This window comes from Ovis canadensis, chromosome 1 (assembly GCF_042477335.2).
Source record: "Ovis canadensis isolate MfBH-ARS-UI-01 breed Bighorn chromosome 1, ARS-UI_OviCan_v2, whole genome shotgun sequence".
NCBI lineage: Eukaryota > Metazoa > Chordata > Mammalia > Artiodactyla > Bovidae > Ovis > Ovis canadensis.
In genome coordinates this window covers 110425990-110449858 of record NC_091245.1, presented here as the reverse complement: position 1 = coordinate 110449858, position 23869 = coordinate 110425990, and the positions used below count along the sequence as shown (strand labels likewise).

At 39.9% G+C, this 23869-nt stretch overlaps 2 protein-coding genes across 2 annotated transcripts; one reads left to right on the top strand and one right to left on the bottom strand.

Moving 5' to 3' along the window:
• The first annotated feature begins 8197 nt into the window (after positions 1-8197).
• OR6N1 (olfactory receptor family 6 subfamily N member 1) lies at positions 8198-9147 on the top strand. Its single transcript, XM_069571791.1, has one exon. It carries the CDS (start codon positions 8198-8200, stop codon positions 9134-9136), a length of 939 nt encoding a protein of 312 aa, XP_069427892.1. The 3' UTR covers positions 9137-9147.
• Positions 9148-16492: 7345 nt separating this feature from the next.
• Positions 16493-17514, bottom strand: OR6K6 (olfactory receptor family 6 subfamily K member 6). Its single transcript, XM_069571775.1, is given in 2 exon segments — positions 16493-17265; positions 17268-17514. Coding segments are annotated over 2 exon segments (945 nt in total). The 5' UTR covers positions 17440-17514.
• Positions 17515-23869: the final 6355 nt, after the last annotated feature.

Genomic DNA, 23869 nt, shown 5'->3' with positions numbered 1-23869 from the left:
TAGATCTCCCACACCAGTTACTGTTTTTTACAGAAGAAAAAAAAAAATGTTTGCCCTTAGAGATATTCTTTCTCAACTTGGACTGGTGGTTATTACAATTGTAGTTAACTACTAGCTGATGAAGGATCATTGGGTAATGAACTTCTTTGACAGTTTACCTTCCTGAGAGAGCATTTTAGCAACCCCAGAAGGTTTGCTCAGAGACCCAGGGGCTTCTATCTCTCTAAGAACTCTATCAATGATATTGGTCATGGGAGGGGAATCTTTCATGGTTTGACTTACTCCCAGAGGTTCTATCGAAGTGCTAAACTCCTACTCTTTCAGGATCCAGGGGACTGTGACTGTAATGCTCTAAGTACGAGGTAAGAAGTGAGCTGAGAGTTTTTCTTTTCCAGTTCCAGACTCAGCAGTGACTGGGCTGCCACAGCCAAGAACCCTCCCACCATCAAGCTCTGGGTAAGAACGTTGTCAGTCAGGCATTTCTACCATTTTGTATTCTAATCTGTGCACTGGGAAGAACTTAGAGCATCATGAAATAGGAAGAGGAGAAGAATAATTAGAGTTCAGAGGACACATGATTCAGAACATAAAAATTATTAATGCACACACACACACACACACACACACACACACACAGATATTCTCCTCTCCAAATGTTAAAGACTTTGGGCTCAGAATCAGTAAATTAGCTATGTTTTATCTTTTAATTTTTTCCATTTTTATGTACTTTATCTTAACTCTGTATATCCATTAATGCTGTTATGATTGTTTTTTATATTTTATTGGATTATAGTTGCTTTACAACATCGTGTATGTCTGCTGTATGACAAAGTGAAGAGAATGGGGCATGGAGTGAAAGGAAGGTGCAATAGGGAGGGATATATGGCTATGCTGTAATTAATCTGACTTTGAGAAAGTCATCTCTCCTTTCTGTATTCTAGTTTCCTCTTTTGCAAAAGGGAGATAGAACAATATCCTAACTCCCAGCTCTTTGGTCCTATGCTTAAATAATTTGGGGTTATGGATAATGCAATTGTAGGGACTTGAAAATAGAATGCAAGGGATTTGTAGTAAAAGCTATTTTTGGAATAAGGGTAATAAAATATGATTACAAAGGACTGAAGTAAGATAAATACTAATTTATACATGTGGTATGGGCTTCCCAGATGACTCAGTGGTAAAGAATCTACCTGTCAATACAGGATACCTAGGTTTAATTCCTGGATCAGGAAGATCCCCTGGAGAAGAGAGTAGCAACCCACTCTAATATTCTTGCTGGGAGAACCCAATAGACAGAGGAGTCTGGTGGGCTATAGTCCACAGAGTCAGACACAGCTTAGTGACTGGAAAACAAAAACAATACATGCGGTAGATTTTATAAGAGCTCTGACAACAGTATCAGGAAACCAATGGGAGGGGATGAGTAATTGGTAAGTTAAGGAGCTCTGCAAGTCATTTAAATTATCATAATTTTTCCATTAGCCACCATGGTTGCAATGTATCAGGCATTGTGCTAAGTATCTGGAAGATGGGGCATAATATGAGATTTCTTTTACTTTACAGAGAGTTGCTTTGGGATAAGATGTATGCATGAAAAGTACTTGCAGTACATTTCAGAATATAATTGGAGGAAAAGTGAGGAAGTGATACTGGGAATTTAGAAGCAGGAAAGGCCAGTGTTTACCTTGGATGGTCAAGGGAAAATGTGAGGAAACTTGAGCCAGAAAATGGTTTAGGTGTCTACAGGTTAACTTTGGATAAAGTATATTCTAGTAAGGGTACGTGGCCAACAAAAGAATCAAGGCTGAAGACAGGAACCAATTTGGTAAGCAGTGAGATCCTTATGACATGAAAATTATGTTTAAATTTATGAATCTGTCCTAGAGCAGTTTTTTTTTTTTTTTTTTTTTTTTTTTTTTTTGCTCAGAGGTTAAAGTGTCTGCCTCCAATGTGGGAAACCTGGGTTTGATCCCTGAGTCAGGAAGATCCCCTGGAGAAGGAAATGGCAACCCACTCCAGTATTCTTGCCTGGAGAATCCCATGGACAGAGGAGCTTGGTAGGCTACAGTCCACGGAGTCACAAAGAGTCGGACATGCCTGAGTGACTTCACTTTCAAAAACTAAGAATAGTGGGTGAAACTCAGATTTCAGGTCCATAGGAGTGTTAATTACTCAGTTGTGTCTGATTCTTTGTGACCCAAGGGACTATATATAGCTTGTCAGGCTCCTTTGTCCATGGGATTCTCCAGGCAAGAATATCGGCGTGGGTTGCCATTTCCTTCTTCCAGGGAAGGAAGCAGCTTTATGTTTATGAACCATAAACAACAATGGGAGAGAACTGCCATATGGTGCAAGGACCTTCTGACACTATCAGTCTACACAGAAGTTTAGTGCCCATTTGTGGGGGGATGCCAAGAGGATGGGTTCCTACATAGCTGAGAAGATCTGAGTTTTCACTGCTTTGAATAAAAATGAAAAGTATACAGACAGTATAAAGTTTGGTTCAGAATGTCTCTTTTTATTCTTTATTTCAGCTTTCCTTCTTTTTATAGATATTAAAAGATCTTTCATTTTTATCAGTTGATGGAATCTTTGACACACTTAAAATATTCATAGTCATACAATGAAATCCACAATTATGGAGGTCACTAGAAGGAGTGATCAGAGAAGGCAATGGCAAACCACTCCAGTACTCTTGCCTGGAAAATCCCATGGACAGAGGAGCCTGGTAGGCTGCAGTCCATGGGGTCGCTGAGAGTTAGGCACGACTGAGCAACTTCATTTTCACTTTTCACTTTCATGCATTGGAGAAGGAAATGGCAACCCACTCCAGTGTTATTGCCTGGAGAATCCCAGGGATGGGGGAGCTGGGTGGGTTGCCATCTATGGGGTCACACAGAGTCGGACATGACTGAAGCGACTTAGCAGCAGTAGCAGCAGAGGGAGTGATATTTCCTAATGCTTTTTTCAACACTGAGTCAAAATCTCTTGGTGCAGAAACTGAATTATAGCAGCATTTAAAAATTATAAAAGAAAATGAAATAAAACAACTATGCAAGGGGAAAAACATCAGGGTTTTTTTTTTTTTTTTTTTTTTTTGCCATATTGACTGGGTATGAGGGAATTGGTCAAAATCTCTGTAATTGTGAACTGAGAAATTGAATGAGTACAGAGGTGCTGGCTTTCAGTGGGAAATATGCTTGACCTGGACATGGTGACTTTGATTTCCCAGGCAGAGTATCCAAGGAGCTAGTGATAGCAGGTCATCATTAAGAAATGAAGAAAAGCAGTTTGAGAACACTGTGAGTCTTTGGAGCCAAGTGGAAACTTTACCTTCTGAGAAAGGAAAGGGCAAGATATTGGCTTCTAACATTCAGTCTTGAGGCTGCAGTCATGAATATCTGAAAGTTTAGTTAAGGTCTCTACACAACATATCTGTGAGTGGAATTGCGAGGCCAGATATGGAGAGAAGCAGTTCCAGGAATGGTGTTTTATATTTAAATTTAAAGAGATTGAATGTAAAACATCTAGGAAAGAAAGGATCTGAGTTGGGTAAAAATGTGGGAATAATTTTTTAGAGGTGATATGCCTACATCCAAGATTTGAAACAGTAAGAAGGTAGAATTGGGCAGTGGACAGACATGAATTCAAAGTTAAAAAAAAAAAACAAACAAACAACTAAACAAGGAGGAAATCTCTTGATAGTAAAATGATTCTGCTGAATCAGAGTCACCCATCGAAGAGTTCTGTCTAGAAGTAGCCCACTGGTATCTTAGTGGAGAAACATTCACATTAATTCTTGGAATGAAAAAGGTTTTGATATAAAAGTTGGCCATGCTACTTGAATTTAGAAGAAAACCCTAAGAACAAAGCAGAGTAAATAATATTAGCTTGGATGGGATAAGAGGGGTCTGGAGAGGGAAGATGTGATAAGAACCTTGGAGGGCAGAAAGAGGAGACCTTTCATAATACTTTGCCTTTATACAAGTATTGCTTTGTGCCTAGAATACTTTAATTTTTCCATCTAGAAAATTCTGACAGTTTTTCATTTCAAATGAAATTGTGCCTTCTATGAGGTTTTCCTGAACTCCATTTCCAGCCCATAGGTCATTTACTACTCTTCCAACTCTTACTGTATATGCAAATATGCATTTATCTTTATAAATTTGCTTTTTCATTTAACAAGTGTTTACTGAATTGTCATCATGTTTGAGACACACCTCTGAACACTTGAAGTACATCAGCGAACTAAACAACAAAATCCCTTGATCTCACAGTTTATATTCTCACAAAGGAGAGAAAAAATAAATAATTGGGATAATAACTAAGTTCAGTTCAATTCAGTTCAGTCGCTCAGTCGTGTCCGACTCTTTGCGACCCCCTGCATTGCAGCACACCAGGCCTCCCTGTCCATCACCATCTCCCAGAGTTCACTCAGACTCATGCCCATCGAGTCCGTGATGCCATCCAGCCATCTCATCCACGGTCGTCCCCTTCTCCTTCTGCCCCCAATTCCTCCCAGCATCAGAGTCTTTTCCAATGAGTCAACTCTTCTCATGAGGTGGCCAAAGTATTGGAGTTTCAGCTTCAGCATCATTCCTTCCAAAGAAATCCCAGGGTTGATGTCCTTCAGAATGGACTGGTTGGATCTCTTTGCAGTCCAAGGGACTCTCAAGAGTCTTCTCCAACACCACAGTTCTAAAGCATCAATTCTTCAGCTCTCAGCTTTCATCACAGTCCAACTCTCACATCCATACATGACCACTGGAAAAACCATAGCCTTGACTAGACGGAACTTAGTCGGCAAAGTACTGTCTCTGCTTTTGAATATGCTCTCTAGTTTGGTCATAACTTTTCTTCCAAGGAGTAAGCGTCTTTTAATTTCATGGCTGCAGTCACCATCTGCAGTGATTCTGGAGTCCCCCCCCCAAAAAAATAGTCTGACACTGTTTCCACTGTTTCCCTATCTATTTCCCATGAAGTGATGGGACCGGATGCCATGATCTTCATTTTCTGGATGTTGAGCTTTAGGCCAACTTTTTCGCTCTTCTCTTTCACTTTCATCAAGAGGCTTTTTAGCTCCTCTTCACTTTCTGCCATATGTTAAAGATGATAAGTACCACTGGAAACAATTTAAAAGTAAAGTAGAGGAAGGTGATTTCAGTATAGGATATGGATGTAAGGAAGGAGGGAAACTGCAGTTTTATTTAGGGTGGTTCAGGTAGAGCTGACTGAGAAAGTTAGATTTGGTCAAAAACTTGTAATAAATGAAAAAGATATCCAAGTGGATATTTGGTGAAAAAAAAAAAATTTAGGAAGAGGAAACATCTACAGCAAAGACTGTAAAATATCAAGCCACAGAAGAAAGGAAAAGAAAGACCTGATTTAATAACTTAAAAGGATAATTCAGGTTGCTGCATCAGCATGAGGGTGTTGATGAACAAATGCAAATAAGAATATGTTAGGAGACAATTACAGTAACAGAGGTGCATGATGACAGTGGCTTAATTCAAGTGAAAAATAGATCCTGGATGTATGAGAGAAAGGTGGAAACAATGATGACTGTGAGAATTTTGGCCCACTAGCTGAGAGATTGTAATTGCCATCATTTGAGATGGGGAAGACTATGGGCAGTGCCGACAGAAATTAATTTGGAGATGGCTACTAAATGATTGAGCTTCCCTGGTGGCTCAGAGGTTAAAGCGTTTGCCTGGAATGCAGGAGACCCTGATTCAATCCCTGAGTCGGGAAGATCCCCTGGAGAAGGAAATGGCAGCCCACTCCAGTACTCTTGCTTAAAGAATCCCATGGGGGAGGAGCCTGGTGGGTTACAATCCATGGGGTCGCAAAGAGTCGGACACGACTGAGCGACTTCACTCACTTACTCACTAAATGATTAATAGGATATGTGCACAGGCAGTTGAATGAGGGAGAGAAATAAAAGGGAGATAAATGTTGGTTGGATATTCATTTAGAAATCAGCACATATATGGGGTTTTAAGCTTTAGCACTGGATGATATTAACAAAGCAGTGAGTTTACAAAGAAATGAGAAAAGAAGAATAAATGCTGACCTCTGCAAACTATGGCATTAAAAAGGTAGGGCAAAGAGAAAACTTCCACTAAGGTAGAAAGAAACCTAAAGCGTAGAATCCTGAGGACCAAGTGATGAGAGTGTGTCAAGAGGCAGGATAGATCACCTTCATGAAGAATGGCTGAGAGTCCAAGTAACCAAAGGAATAAGAGATGACAATTGGATTTATAAAATCTTAGCTAATTAGTGGCTATAGGATGGAGGCGTTGCTGGAGAGGATGTGGTGAAGGTTTAATTAGAATGAGTTTAAGAGTGAAGTTAAGTCAGACAGAGAAAGGGAAATATTGTACCTTATCACTTATATGTGGAAGATTAAAAAAAAAAAAGTGATACAAATATACTTATTTACAAAACAGAAACAGACTCACAGACTTAAATTCAGTGAGGAAGCCCGAGAGGGATAGTTAGGGATTGACATGTACACAATACTGTTTTTAGAATGGATAACAAACAAGGACCCACTGTGGAGCACAGGGAATGCTATTTAATATTATGTAACAGTCTATATCGGAAGAGAATTTGAAAATGAACGGATACATGTGTATGTAAACTGAATCACTTTGTTGTACACCTGACTCTAACAGCCTTGTTAATCAAGTATACACCAATAGAATAGTAAGAGAGGAATTAGAGGCAGTAAATATAGGCAGCTTATATATGGGAAGTTTATTACAGTGACAGAGAAGGAAATGGAGCAGTGGCTATGGGGTAATTGAATCAAGAGATTCACTTTTTGCGTTTTTCTGTTTTGTTTCTTTCTTTTTTTTTTTTTTTATTCCTTAACAAGTAAGAATAGTAGCATATTTCAATGATGACAGAATGTTCTAGTAAGCAGTTATAAAGTAATTAGTTGGCTCTCCATTTTCTCTATTAGAGTATTAGTTTGTCAACTTCAGATGCCATATTTTCTTTATTGATTTAGCCCCTGTTCTAGGTATTAATATAATGCTTACACACACAAAAATGTTCAGTTAACTTTTGCTACATTGACCTCAACACAGTGAAATACAAATATTTACCATCTGTGAAGCAACAAATCAGAAAAATGCATTTGAAGTTGGTGGAGGGGGAAAGTGGTACGAAGAGTTGATAAAGTGGCCACAGTATGGAGTATAAATGCAGAGATAGATTTGCCTTCTGGTTTTTGGTGGCTCTTTTTTTATTTAATCCCCCCGCCCTCCCTTTTCCTTCGCTAGGATTCTCACCAATGTCCAAAAGAGGTGAAACTCTGATCTACCTGCTGGAAAGAAGCTGTTAGACCTGTGTTTCTATAAGAAAATGCAATGGAGCTGGGGGTGAAAGCATTGATTCTTTGGTGTCTAGAAAACTGAAGAAGAAAATGAATTAAAATTGGAAATAAAAATATATGGTTCAAATGATGTAATCTTAGTGAACTACCAATATTTTATTAGTATAAATGATGATTTACACCTCACACAAGGAAATGTATATAAATTATGATATGAATCTGGTTGAGGAATATTTAAATTTTTAAAACCCCTATAGATTCTATTGGAGAAGGCAATGGCATCCCACTCCAGTACTCTTGCCTGGAAAATCCCATGGATGGAGGAGCCTGATTGGCTGCAGTCCATGAGGTCACTAGGAGTTGGACACGACTGAGCAACTTCACTTTGACTTTTCACTTTTAAGCATTGGAGAAGGAAATGGCAACCCACTCCAGGATTCTTGCCTGGAGAATCCCAGGGACAGGGGAGCCTGGCTGGTTTCTGTCTATGGGGTTGCACAGAGTTGGACATGACTGAAGCGACTTAGCAGCAGCAGCAGTAGCAGCATAGATTCTATTAAGAAAGATAAATTGGTTATAGAATGGATTACAGTGGCCAAAAATGGGTTGTATAATTAGAGAAGACAATTTAAGTCTGGTTATAAGAGCGGATACTCTGAAGGAGGCTGTTGACAACTGTTCGGGGGAGGGATAGAAATTCTGGCTTCGTACAGCATGTACTAAGATCACTTATTCTGGAGGTGCAGGGGAAGGACAAATGGACTTTGAGCATTTCCTTCTTCTTAGATATTCTTTGGCTCAACATTGTTTCTCATCCCTCCATACTTTACATTCCAGGGATACGAATGGAGAGCGATGAAGCCTGGGAATTGGAGCCAGGTAACAGAGTTCATCATCTTGGGCTTTCCCCTTCTTCAGGGTGTTCAGGCTTTTCTCTTCCTCTTGTTATTCCTAATCTACCTCACTACCATCCTGGGAAACCTGCTGATATTCTTGGTGGTCTTCCTGGACTCCCGGCTCCACACACCCATGTACCTCTTTGTCAGCATCCTCTCCTTACTGGAGCTTGGCTACACAGCTGCCACCATCCCCAAGATGCTGTCGAACTTGCTCAGTGAAAAGAAGACCATTTCTTTCTCTGGATGCCTTCTGCAAATCTACTTCTTCCACTCTCTTGGAGCTACTGAATGCTATCTTCTCACAGCTATGGCTTATGACAGATACTTAGCCATCTGTCAGCCCCTGCACTACCCTATTCGCATGACCCCAGCGCTCTGTGTCAAGATTGCTGTTGGTTGTTGGTTGGGAGGATTGGCTGGGCCAGTGGCTGAAATTTCCTTGGTCTCTCACCTCCCTTTTTGTGGTCCCAATCGTATTCAGCACATCTTTTGTGATTTCCCCCCTGTTCTGAGCTTGGCTTGTACTGACACATCAATCAATGTCCTAGTGGACTTTGTTATCAATTCTTGCAAGATCCTGGCCACCTTTCTGTTAATCCTCAGCTCCTATGTGCAGATCACCTGCACAGTGCTCAGCATTCCTTCAGCTGCAGGCAAGAGGAAGGCCTTCTCCACATGTGCCTCCCACCTCACTGTGGTCCTCATCTTCTACGGGAGCATCCTCTTCATGTATGTGCGGCTGAAGAAGAGCTACTCCCTGGACTATGACAGGGCCCTGGCTGTGGTCTACTCGGTGCTCACACCCTTCCTCAACCCCTTTATCTATAGCTTGCGCAACAAGGAGATCAAGGAGGCTGTGAGAAGGCAGTTAAAGAGGATGGGGATACTGAAGTGAAGCTGGAGGAAGCAGGCCAAGTGTGAAGCTGAGGATATGGTGACCTTGGGGGTCCTCAGTAGTCATAGATGAAATACAAACTGTTCAAGGATTTTCTACATGGGCTACTGAACTGGGGCAAATGCTGCCTAGTTTTCAGTAATAGTACAGCTATTATAATGTCTGCTGCAACCACATGTGACTTGGGATCAGAGACTGGCAATCCTCTCTAGAAATATGATACAGTGCTGTGATTTTCAAATCCTGGATGTTTGCACACCATACTTTGGATGTTGGTCAAATCTATGTCTTCCTTATATATAAGTCTTTCAGATTTACTTGACTTAATGTAAATACATTTCATCAGATGATAAAAAGTAAAATTTGTAAATACAGAATGGGAAAGACTAGAGATCTCTTCAAGAAAATTAGAGATACCAAGGGAACATTTCATGCAAAGATGGGCTCAATAAAGGACAGAAGTGGAATGGACCTAACAGAAGCAGAAGATATTAAGAAGAAGGGGCAAGAATACACAGAAGAACTGTACAATAAAGATCTTCACAACCCAGATAATCATGATGGTGTGATCACTCATCTAGAGCCAGATATCCTGGAATGTGAAGTTAAGTGGGCCTTAGAAAACATCACTACGAACAAAGCTAGTGGAGGTGATGGAATTCCAGTTGAGCTCTTTCAAATCCTGAAAGATGATGCTGTGAAAGTGCTGCCCTCAATATGCCAGCAAATTTGGAAAACTCAGCAGCGGCCACAGGACTGGAAAAGGTCAGTTTTCATTCCAATCCCAAAGAAAGGCAATGCAAAAGAATGCTCAAACTACTGCACAATTGCCCTCATCGCACATGCTAGTAAAGTAATGCTGAAAATTTTCCAAGCCAGGTTACAGCAATACGTGAACCATGAACTTCCTCGTGTTCAAGCTGGTTTTAGAAAAGGCAGAGGAACCAGAGATCAAATTGCCAACATCAGCTGGATCATGGAAAAAGCAAGAGAGTTCCAGAAAAATATCTATTTCTGCTTTATTGACTATGCCAAAACCTTTGACTGTGTGGATCACAATAAACTGTGGAAAATTCTGAGACAGATGGGAATACCAGACCACCTGACCTGCCTCTTGAGAAATCTGTATGCAGGTCAGGAAGCAACAGTTATAACTGGACATGGAACAACAGACTGGTTTCAAATAGGAAAAGGGGTACGTCAAGGTTATATGTTGTCACCCTGTTTATTTAACTTATATGCAGAATACATCATGAGAAATGCTGGGCTGGAAGAAACACAAGCTGGAATCAAGATTGCCGGGAGAAATATCAATAACCTCAGATATGCAGATGACATCACCCTTATGGCAGAAAGTGAAGAAGAACTAAAGAGCCTCTTGATGAAAGTGAAAGAGGAGAGTGAAAATGTTGCCTTAAAGCTCAACATTCAGAAAACAGAGATCATGGTATCCGGTGCCATCACTTCATGGCAAATAGATAGGGAAAACAGTGGAAACAGTGTCAGACTTTATTTTTTTGGGCTCCAAAATCACTGCAGATGGTGATTGCAGCCATGAAATAAGAAGATGCTTACTCCTTGGAAGAAAAGTTTTTGACCAACCTAGATAGCATATTCAAAAGCAGAGACATTACTTTGTCAACAAATGTCCATCTAGTCAAGGCCATGGTTTTTCCAGTAGTCATGTATGGATGTGAGAGTTGTACTGTGAACAAGGCTGAGTGCCAAAGAATTGATGCTTTGAACTGTGGTGTTGGAGAAGACTCTTGAGAGTCCCTTGGACTGCAAGGAGGTCCAACCTGTCCTTTCTGAAGGAGATCAGCCCTGGGTGTTCTTTGGAAGGAATGATGCTAAAGCTGAAACTCCAGTACTTTGGCCACCTCATGTGAAGAATTGACTCACTGGAAAAGACTCTGATGCTGGGAGGGATTGGGAGCAGGAGGAGAAGGGGTCGACAGAGGATGAGATGGCTGGATGGCATCACTGACTCTATGGACGTGAGTCTGAGTGAACTCTGGTAGCTGGTGATGGACAGGGAGGCCTGGCATACTGCAATTCATGGGGTCACAAAGAGTTGGACCCGACTGAGCAACTGAACTGAAATGAAAATGCAGCTTAGGGAAAAAAAGGTATTTGATGTATCATTTACAATCATTTCATGTTTATTGAACATCTATGTATTAAAACGAAAAACACTGATGTAGTAGAGAAAAGCTTTCTTTCAACATCACATATATCTAGGTTTAAATTCTAGTTCATTTAATCAGTTATTAAATACACAACTTCTATAACTCAAACTTTCTTAATAGATGAGTCAATTTCATCTTTTGTTATTTTTGAAGGTTGTTTTGAGGATTGCTGATAAGGTCTGTAAACCACAGTACAAAATGTCTGGTATAAACCGATAAAAAAAAAAAGAGTTACATTTATTTTATGTCTTTAACTCTGCCCAGACTTCTCATCATTACTCTGTTAGAACAATATCCAGGAAAACATAATTAAGCAAAAATATTTCCCAGATATTTTTCTTAAAAGGAAAATAGGGGTAAATAGCCAAAAGGAGAATTTGTGAGATGTGTTTATCTCAGTGGTCTTAATATCTGTTCCCAGTAAAAAGTGTGAAAATGAAGGACTCTGTGGCAGGAAATAGGATGACTTTTTATATTGGACTACTTTATTTCATTTCAAGCTAATTACTTCCCTTAATATATGAAAAATAATCCTATGGTTTAGCATCTGAGAAATTCAAGTCTTTAATTATTATTTGGAGTTAGGGATTATTTATATATTGGCTATCTACTGTTGGTAGATTATCAAATGTTGATTGTAAGAAAATATTTAATTCTGTGTAGAATTACATAGATCGACAAAATAAAGAGCAAAAGTGTCTGTATTTATGCAATCTTCCATCTGTTAATTCAGCACATATTTATTTAGCTATTAGTGTATATCAAATGCTGTGTTAAACTTTACATAAAATGATGATGTACAAAGTAGATGTTACTCTGTTTTTCTTTAAGTTCTTGTTCTTAGAAATGTTTTCAAAGAGTTGAAGATTCTAGACATTAAATTTTGCTCAATTTACAATTAGTTACAATTAATTTATTTAAGTTGTGGCAATTAGTAATTGCCACAATTAGTAATTGCCACTCTCTTCCCAAGTGATGCTACTGGTAAAGAAACTGTCTGTCAATACAGAAGATATAAGACACATGGGTTTGATTCCTATGTTTGGAAGAGCCCCTGGAAGAGTGCATAGCAACCCTCTCCAGTACACTTGCCTGGAGAATCCCATCTACAGAGGAGCCTGTCAGGCTACAGTCCACAGGGTCTCAAAGAGTTGGACATGACTAAAGTGACTTAGCATGCACACATGCAGTCTCTACTCAAATAAGCTACATTAAAGATGAAAACTGAAGGATAAATAACAATTGGACATATTTATGAAAGCAATAATTGCAATAATTATTTCTATTTTACAGAATTGGAAATTTAGGCTTAGATAAAACACCTGCCAAAACTATAGAGCAAGTCAGAATGAGGGACTCTGCATATGAAAACAAAGTCTTATAAACAAATTCTATTTCAAAATATAGATATTTTACTGATTAATTTCTCTGAACCTAGTGATTTTAAGTGGATGGGAGGGATGGATTGGGAAGAGATTATTGAAAGGAGATAACATTATCAACAGTAAATGTTATCTCTTGGATCTTTTTTACTTTACCCTGCATGGAAGTTGATTAGTCCAAAGATATAAGATATATGGGATGGGATGCAGTGTAGCAAAATGAATAATAAAAAGTTTATTTTTAAAGGAAAAATAAGTATTGAATTCAGGAATATCACTGGCTAAACTGATTTAAACCAGGGTTTTGCACAACCAACCAGCTTTATGCCAACCTGGTGCTTTGTTCCCTGGAGCAATGAAATGTAAATGCAGAGAATGAGGTTCTCCAATCACAGTTTTAGAGAAGTAGTGTTTAACTCCATGCTCTGATGGTACTGACCATTTTGCTAAAGGGTTTGGCTATAGCTCTGATCATATATCAGTTCCAAAATGTAAAGAATTATGTCTTCTGAAAGACAGTAAATTTCCAACATGGGGAGACATGATCACATCTTAGCCAGGACTCTGTAATCTACGTGTACAATGGCAAGGTGTCCTTTAGTTTGTGCCAAAAGTTCATACAACAATTTCAGTGCTTGGCCTTGGGTAACTCATGTTATGAAATTTGGGTACTCAGCATCTGCTACTGGGATATTGACTATGCCAAAGCTTTTGACTGTGTGTATCACAATAAACTGTGGAAAATTCTGAGAGAGATGGGAATACCAGACCACCTGACCTGCCTCTTGAGAAATCTGTATGCAGGTCAGGAAGCAACAGTTAGAACTGGACATGGAACAACAGACTGGTTCCAAATAAGAAAAAGAGTACATCAAGGCTGTATATTGTCACCCTGCTTATTTAACTTCTATGCAGAGTACATCACGAGAAATGCTGGAATGGAAGAAGCACAAGCTGGAATCAGGATTGCTGGGAGAAGTATCAATAACCTCAGATATGCAGATGACACCACCCTTATGGCAGAAAGCGAAGAGGAACTAAAAAGTCTTTTGGTGAAAGTGAAAGAGGAGAGTGAAAAAGTTGGCTTAAAGCTCAACATTCAGAAAATGAAGATCATAGCATCCGGTCCCATCACTTCATGGGAAATAGATGGGGAAACAGTGGAAATAGTGTCAGACTTTATTTTGGGGGGCTCCAAAATCACTGCAGATGGTGATTGCAGCCATGAAATTAAAAGACGCTTACTCCTTGGAAGAAAAGTTATGACCAACCTAGATAGTATATTCAAAAGCAGAGACATTTCTTTGCCGACTCGGGTCCGTCTAGTCAAGGCTATGGTTTTCCCAGTAGTCAGGTATGGATGTGAGAGTTGGACTGTGAGGAAGGCTGAGTGCCTAAGAATTGATGCTTTTGAACTGTGGTTTTGGAGAAGATTCTTGAGAGTCCCTTGGACTGCAAGGAGATCCAACCAGTCCTTTCTGAAGGAGATCAGCCCTGGGTGTTCTTTGGAAGGAATGATGCTAAAGCTGAAACTCCAGTACTTTGGCCACCTCATGTGAAGAGTTGACTCATTGGAAAAGACTCTGATGCTGGGAGGGATTGGGAGCAGGAGGAGAAGGGGACGACAGAGGATGAGATGGCTGGATGGCATCACTGACTTGATGGACATGTGTCTGAGTGAACTCTGGGAGTTGGTGATGGACAGGGAGGCATGGCGTGTGGCAATTCATGGGGTCACAAAGAGTTGGACATGACTGAGGGACTGAACTGAACTGAGGCTGATATGGATACTTGGTTTTTACCAAGATCATCTTTTCTCTCTCCTTCATTTGTTCTCACACGTATTGATCCGCCTTTGTTAGTCAGCCCAGCTTCTCAAGCAGTCAGTCACTTAGCCAACAGCAAACCTTGAATAGTCAACAGATGCTATGCTGAATGGTATAACATTCAGAGGATGAGGAAACCTTATCCTTGTGGATCCTTAGTCCAATGGGAGATGTGGAGCAAGCAAGAAACATCAAGACAAACAAAAAGATAGGAAATAAGTCACATCAAAACAAGGGCCTATATTGGTCCTGATGTCAGTACCCAGAATATCATACTTGAATATGAGGAATATTTCTTGAAGCTTGCAGTTAATATTGAGAAGTGGAGGACAATAATAGTAAAAACAATAATTTCTGAGCTTCAATGACAAAAGTTAAGTTTATCCTTGTGAAAAGAATCAATATGCTAGATTGAAAGAGAGAAGAAAGGATGACAAAATTATACATATTCAAAGAGGCTTGAAGAACAAATACTAAACGTTTAGAAGATTTAGATGAAATGAAATAGCCTAAAGCTGGGAATACAGAGTCTATAAGGACCATTACATTTTATGTTAAAAAAATGTGAATTCAATGAATAACAACACTCATTAAAATAGCAACAATAATTATTTATCAGACTCTGAGGGCTCCAAAGATCAAAAACACTAATATTATAACCACTAATTAAATCCTCTGCACTTAACAGAGTACCTAACAGAATTGCTACTCAAACTTTTTTTTTTAAATAAATCTTGAAGTCTCGAGGAGCAAACTGTTTCATCACTTTTTGTTTAATAGTTATCATATTTACTGAATATCATATTTCCTTTGGAAGATTAGGCTTAGTAATTGAATATTCTTGGAAACTTCTCAGAAATGCACAAGAATGGTTTTCTTTTTCAGATTTTCTCAGTCATAAGTTCTGATAATCAATCAGTTCCAGGAACCATGTATTTTTAAAGACAAGGAAATGACACAGCTTAGTGGCAGAAAAAGACAGAACATTTTGTCCTTGAACCCTATAGTTCAATAGTCTTTCAACAATCACCTGAGGACTAGGAAATTCACAAAGGAAAGAACCCCATGACTCCTAGTACTCATTGAAGACTGGTAAGGTTTCATCAAACTTTGAGGAAAAGAAATGTGTATAATTTATTTTCTTCAACACAGAATATATTAAATGAACATATGTATTTATTGGGGGCAGAGCATGAAGTAGAATCCTGAAGTTAAGTCCCAGCTCTGTCACTAATGATCTATATGACTTCAGGCAAATCATTAAACTTCTTTGAACCTTTGTTCCCACATTTAATATGGTGATATCTGACCTTATTGCTTTTTTTTTTTCAAGTCAAGAGGATTCATATATGTGAAAATATTTAAAATAGTAAATTACTAGAGGAAATAGTGGACTATTATTAATTACTATGCCACTCTATTGTGCTAAAATTCTATACAGATGGTATACAAGATCAGAACATGGCCACTGAGTTAAATTTGTGCATTAAATAAGCTAAAAGTGAAGATGTTTTCTCTGTAGTTTCAGGAAATTATTTATTGATGTGGAATGTGGAACTGCATGGGGTTCATCATTGGAAAGAGGATTGGGGAAAAGCTAACAGCAATGTCCATGATGTCTTTTATGCTTCTTCAGTCCTGCTCTCTGGCCTCACCAGCACTTGGGACCACAGTAGACAAGGGCAGGAGTCTTGCTAACAGAGTGTGAGGAAGAAGCCTGCCTGCACCATAAAGCAGGAAAACCCATGTATACTCCTTTCAGCTACCACAACTACATCAATGTAAATAAGCTCTGCAACCACTACCAGTGACTTGGATGCAGCAGTTTTCCATCCTTGTTTATAATATTAGAACAAGTAGCTGTGACAATGGAGAAAGAGCATAATCATGAACAAGACAAGGGACAGTGCAAAGCTGAACTTCCAAGAGTTTTTTTTTAGAGTCTAGAGAGATCTAGATCTATCTCTCAATCCCACCAGCCCTCTTCTGATAGCCAAAGAGCCTCCCAATTGCATCTTTCATGTCCTTATTTCTCAGGCTATAGATAATGGGGTTGAGGAAGGGAGCGAGGATAACAAAAGTGTCAGCAATTGCTGTGTCCCAAAACACAGAGTAGGTGGCTGAGAATCGCAAGTACATGACAGCCACACTGACAAAAAACAGCAAGAACACAGCAAGGTGGGCAGCACAGGTAGAGAAAGCTTTGTGGCGGCCTTCAGCCGAGGGCATTTGCAGAATCACCACAATGATCCGGAGGTAGGATAGGGCGATGACCAGGAAGGAGGCCAGGATCTCCACTGCATGGATGGCATCCACAATGACCACCAGGGATGTATCTGTGCAGGCCAAACTCAGCACAGGGGTGAAGTCACAGAAGATCTGCTGGATCTGATTGGAGCCACAGAAAGGCAGGGTGCCAATCCATGCAATTTCAGGGAGCACCAGGAGGAAGCCACAGAGGCAGGATCCAGCTGTCAGATGGATACAGAGTTTGGAAGTCATAATGGTTGGGTAATGGAGGGGGTTGCAGATAGCTATGTACCTGTCGATGGCCATTGCTGTGAGGACACAACCTTCTGTGATGCCAAGTGAGTGGAAGAAGTACATCTGCAGAAGGCAGCCAGCAAGAGGGATGGTCTTCTGCTCACTGACTAGGCAGGAGAGCATCTTGGGGATGGTGGTCGTGGTATACCAGATCTCCAGGAAAGAGAGGACACGGATGAAGAAATATATGGAGTGTGCAAGGCCACATCCAGCTGGGTGACAATGAATATCATTAGGTTTCCAGTTATGATAAATCCATAGATGAGAAGCAAGAGAATAAAGGACAAGAGGCCACCTTCATGTAAATGTGGGAACATAGAGAAGAGGAACTCAGACACCCTTGTCTGGTTCTCACCGGTCATCACCTGTGTCACCTGGGAAGGGAAGAAAGGAGACCAAAAACTCCTGAAATTGGGATGGCAATTACTTATTGAAAATTGCTTTGCTCTTTTCTGTAATCAGTTACTTAACCTGCTGCTGGGGCCCTAAACAGGCCAGTTAGAAATCGCTCCAGTTGCACCTCTATGCAGGAACATCTGAAATGCTTGCTTTTGAACCCCTAAATGAATCTTTTTGTAAACATCTTCAAATGATATGAAGAAAACACAAAGCAGCACACAATTTTAATTCTCTTGAATTATTTTCTGGAGGTGCAGTCAATTTTTTAATTTCTGAGTTTTTTGTCCCACTCTGTGTTTAGCTTTAAAACACATACCTTTCTTTTTGACTATTCTCAATTCCTGTTTTTAGAAAAGCAATTAAAAAATATAAAACACCATCAAAAACACTCCACTCAGTAAGTCTTCAGTTGCTCACTCATATTTTCTAGCTCTGCTATCTAATCTTAGATTGGCCACCTTTATCCCTCTGTCTCTTTTCTGTTGGTTTCATAGCAGCCAGTCTATTTTCCATTTAGAGCATAGGAACCCAGACACAAGAAAATATCCCTCCTCTCCTCTGCTTTCTCTGTAACTCCCTCTCCTTCTCTTCCCTCAGTGATTGATATTGATAGGTGCTCAGACCAAGAGTCTCTTCAGAATCACAGTATATCTGAAAAGTGGCCATTGAATTTTGGACAAACATGTAATTTCACCCTTGCTCATCCCATTCCTTCTAAAAAGACCACATCTAAGAACCAAAGGGAGGAGAAAATCATCCTGAAATTAAAAAAAAAAAAATAGCTTCTCTAATAACTTTGGCAGTTTTGGGAAGAAAATGTCACAAAAATCAGCTGCAATAGAAATCAGGCCATGTTTGGAAGAAAGGGCAACTAAATTTTTTGAAAAGTTAATTAAACTTAAGTATAGCAGTATGCTTATCTATTAACTATTTTAACATCTTTTTCACTCATCTTACCTCCATGAAGTCATTCTACAGATGAATATTTCTATGCATGGTCTGACTGTCCCTTGTCTTTTCAAAAACATTAAAGGGTAAACCCAAAGATCATAGCCTTATATTTATTGGCTTTTCTCAACAGGTTCCAATCAATATTTTTCTTTTTCTTATCTTTTATGGATTTCAATTAATTTATTAATTTTAAAAATTATTGAGGTGTAGTTACTTCATGATGTTGCTCAGTTTCAGGTGTACAGCAATGTGAATCAGTTATACATATACATAGATCCATTACTTTTCAGATTCTTTTCCCATCTAGGTCACTGGAGAGTACTATGTAGAATTCCCTGTGTTATACAGCAGGTCTTTATACAGTTCAGTCCAGATAAGTCGCTCAGTCGTGTCCGACTCTTTGCGACCCCATGAACTGCAGCACGCCAGGCCTCCCTGTAAACCACCAACTCCAGCAATTTACCCAAACTTATGTCCATTTAGTTGGTGATGCCATCCAACAATTTCATCCTCTGTGGTCCCCTTCTCCACCTGCTTTCAATCTTTCCCAACATCAGGGTCTTTTCAAATGAGTTAGCTCTTTGCCTCAGGTGGCCAAAATATTGGAGTCTCAGCTTCAACATCAGTCCTTTCAATGAACACCCAGGACTGATCTCCTTTAGGATGGACTGGTTGGATCTCCTTGCAGTCCAAGGTACTCTCAAGAATCTTCTCCAACACCGCAGTTCAAAAGCATCAATTCTTCGGCAATCAGCTTCCTTTATGGTCCAACTCTCACATCCATACATGACTACAGGAAAATCCAGAGCCTTGATTAGATGGACCTTTGTTGACAAAGTAATGCCCCTGCTTTTTAATATGCTATCTAGGTTAGTCATAACTTTCCTTCCAAGGAGTAAGCGTCTTTTAATTCCATGGCTGCAATCACCATCTGCAGTGATTTTGGAGCCCAACAAAATACAGGCAGCCACTGTTTCCACTGTTTCCCCAACTATTTGCCATAAAGTGTTGGGACCGGATACCATGATCTTAGTTTTCTGAATGTTGAGCTCTAAGCCAACTTTTTCACTCTCCTCTTCCACTTTCAACAAGAGGCTCTTTAGTTCTTTGCTTTCTGCTATAAGGTTGGTATCATCTGCATATCTGAGGTTATTGATATTTCTCCTGGCAACTTGATTCCAGCTTGTGCTTCCTCCAGTCCAGTGTTTCTCATGATGTACTCTGCATATAAGTTAAATAAGCAGGGTGACAATACACAGCCTTGATGTACTCCTTTTCCTATTTGGAACTAGTCTGTTGTTCCATGTCCAGTTCTAACTGTTGCTTCCTGACCTGTATACAGGTTTCTCAAGAGGCAGGTCGGGACTTCCCTGGTGGCTCAGAGGTTAAAGTGTCTGCCTGGAATGCAGGAGACCAGGGTTCGATCCCTGGGTCAGGAAGATCCCCTGGAGAAGGAAATGGCAATCCATTCCAGTACTCTTGCCTGGAGAATCCCATGGAGGGAGGAGCCTAGTAGGCTACAGTCCATGGGGTCACAAAGAGTCGGACACGACTGAGCGACTTTTCTTCTTCAAGAGGCAGGTCAGGTGGTCTGGTATTCCCATCTCTTTCAGAATTTTCCTCAGTTTATTATGATCCACACAGTCAAAGGCTTTGGCATAGTCATAAAAGAAGAAAGATGTTTTTCTGGAACTCTCTTGCTTTTTCTATGATCCAGCGGATGTTGGCAATTTGATCTCTGGTTCCTTTGACTTTTCTAAAACCAGCTTGAACATCTGGAATTTCACAGTTCACGTATTGCTGAAGCCTAGCTTGGAGAATTTTGAGCATTACTTTACTAGCGTGTGAGATGAATGCAATTGTGCAGTAGTTTGAGCATTCTTTGGCACTGCCTTTCTTTGATGTAGCACTTTCACAGTATCATCTTTTAGGATTTGAAATAGCTCAACTGGAATTCCATCACATCCATTAGCTTTGTTTGTAGTGATGCTTCCTAAGGCCACTTTGACTTCACATTCCAGGATGTCTGGCTCCAGGTGAGTGATCACACCATCGTGATTATCTTGGTCGTGAAGATCTTTTTCGTACAGTTCTTCTGTGTATTCTTGCCACCTCTTCTAAATATCTTCTGCTTCTGTTAGGTCCATACCATTTCTGTCCTTTATTGAGCCCATCTTTCCATGAAATATTATCTTGGTATCTCTAATTTTCTTTGAGATCTCTACTTTTTCATATTCTATTGTTTTCCTCTATTTCTTTGCACTGATCACTGAGGAAGGCTTTCTTATCTCTCCTTTCTATTCATGGAACTCTGCATTCAAATGGTTATATCTTTCCTTTTCTCCTTTGCTTTTCACTTCTCTTCTTTTTAAGGTATTTGTAAGGCTTCCTCAGACAACCATTTTGCTTTTTTGCATTTCTTTTTTGTGGGATTAGTCTTGATCCCTGTCTTCTGTACAATGTCACAAACTTTCATCCATATTTAATCAGGAAGTCTGTTTATCAGATCTAGTCCCTTAAATCTATATCTCACTTCCACTGTATAATCATAAGGGATTTCATTTAGGTCATACCTGAATTGTCTAGTGGTTTTCCCCACTTTCTTCAATTTATGTCTGAATTTGGCAATAAGGAGTTCACGATCTGAGCCACAGTCCACGCCTGGTCTTGTTTTTGCTGACTTTATAGAGCTTCTCCATCTTTGGCAGCAAAGAATATAATCAATTTGATTTTGGTGTTGACCATCTGGTGATGTCCATGTGTAGAGTCTTTTCTTGTGTTGTTGGAAGAGGGTGTTTGCTATGACCAGTGTGTTCTCTTGGCAAAACTTTATCAGCCTTTTCCCTGTTTCATTCTGCTTTCCAAGGCCAAATTTACCTGTTACTCCAGGTATTTCTTGACTTGCTACTTTTGCATTCCAGTCCCCTGTAATGAAAAGAACATCTTTTTTGGGTGTTAGTTCTAAAAGATCTTGTAGGTCTTCATAACCATTCAACTTCAGCATCTTCAGTTTTCCTGGTTGGGGCATAGACTTGGATTACCGTGATATTGAATTGTTTGCTTCAGAAATGAACAGAGATCATTCTGTTGTTTTTGATATTGCATCCAAGTACTGCACTACTCCATTTCTTCTAAGGGATTCCTGACCACAGTAGTAGATATAATGGTCATCTGAGTTAAATTCACCCATTCCAGTCCATTTTAGTTCACTGATTTCTAGAATGTTGATGTTCACTCTTGCCATCTCCTGTTTGACCACTTCCAATTTGCCTTGATTCATGGACCTAACATTCCAGGTTCCTATGCAATATTGCTCTTTATTCATTGGATCTTGCCTCTATCACCAGTGACATCTACAACTGGGTGTTGTTTTTGCTTTGGCTCCATCCCTTCATTCTTTCTGGAGTTATTTCTCCACTTATCTCCAGTAACATATTGGGCACCTACCAACCTGGGGAGTTCATCTTTCAGTGTCCTATTTTTTTTTTTTTTTTGCCTTTTCATACTGTTCATGGGGTTCTTAAGGCAAGAATACTGAAATGGTTTGCCATTCCCTTCTCCAGTGGACCATGTTCTGTCAGACCTCTCCACCATGACCCGCCCATCTTGTGTGGCCCCACATAGCATGGCTTAGTTTCTTTGAGTTAGACAAGCTGCAGTCCATGTGATCAGGTAGGCCAGTTGTCTGTGTTGTGGTTTCAGTCTGTCTGCCCTCTGATTCTCTTTCTCAGAGCCTACCATCTTACTTGGGTTTCTCTTACCTTGGACAGGAGAGCCGCTCCAGGAAAGCACAGCCACTGCTCCTTACCTTGGATGTCAGGTAGTTCCTCTCAGTCTCTGCCCCTGACCTGTCTGTTTGATATATTTTTGAATAACACAATAGTACTGTGTCTATGTCAATTCCCATCTCTCATTTTATCCCTCCTGGCCCCCTTTCCCCTGGTAACTATAAATTTGTCATCTATATCTGCTTCTCTATTTCTGCTTTGTAAATCAGTTTGTTTGTACCATTTTGGGGGTTCCACATATAAGCGGTGTCATGTATTTGTCTTTCACGTCTACTAGTCAAAGTTTTAAGCCAAATATTTTTCTATATGCTCATCAGCTCTGCCATATAGGACCAATTTTCTGCATTTTATTTTTATATCATTATTTTCTTCCATTTTCTTGATCTCTTCCTATTGGAATCCAATTGCCAATATCCAGTAAATGCTCCTATTATCATAAAAGTCTCACTGATTCTCACTGCCAGAAGTAAACACCCTCTCTTAAGAATACTTTATATTTTCTTCTTTCATGATATTTAACACATCTTTTTTTGCATTTTCCCCTGGTGGCTCAGATGGTAAAGAATCTGCCTGCAATGCAGGAGACCCACATCAGACAGTAAATAATATGCCAGCAATGCAGGAGATCTGGGTTTGAGTCCTGATTCTGGAAGATCCCCTGGAGGAGGAAATGGCAATCCACTCCAATATTCTTGCCTGGGAAATCCCATGGACAGAGGAGCCTCATAGGCTATAGGCCATCAGGTCGCAAAGAGTCAGACATGGCTGAAGCAATTGAGCAGGCACGCGTGCATGCTAGGGAGATTATTATCATTGTTTTACAGGTAGAGAAATTAAGAACTAGAGGGGAAAAGTAATTTCCCAAATTCACATGGATCCAAAGCAATAATTGAAATATTGGTCTTTAGGTCTTTAGTCATTATTATTATTTGTACCACACTGCAAAATTTAGATCAGGATTCATCATTCATTCTGTTTTCTTCTCTGAGTACCACTATGTGTTTACAACTGTCCTAGGTATGAGATGAGAGAGGTAATGTGTTTTTCCCCCACTCAGGTCAAAGAGAGGTTAAAATAAATGCATTGAAGACTAGGAAAATTAGTTTTAGAAGATGCCTCTTACTTTATGTCTCAAGACTTGAGGAAGAAAGATAGGAGAGCCAGGTTTTGGAAGGAAGCAGGCACCAGTGAAGCAGAAGGGCAGAGGGCATGCACTGAGAAAGATGTGAGAGATCTGAGTTTTCTCTGTTGGAAGCAGCCACATTTCTGTCTCCTGTGTATTATCTTTTCTCAGCCTAAAATGCCAGAGAATGGCCATCCTGAGTAGTCATTATAGAGAACACAGATGGATAAAGCAAGAGACCATGGAGCTATGAAACATGGAATTTCAGAGCTAAGTGGCTTATTAAAGGCATCTACAGTGACTATTTCTTACTTTGAGTGAGGCTCTTCTCACTAGCAAGTTTACATTGTTATCTATCATCTGTACATCAGTTCAATTACATTCATATATTTATTGATCCTCTGCTAGGTGCCAATCACTGCTGAAGGTTTGTGCATAAGTGTGCGCTAAGCCATGTCTGAGTCTTTGCAACCTAATGGACTGTATCCTGCCAGGCTCCTCTGTCCATGGGATTTTCCAGGCACAAATACC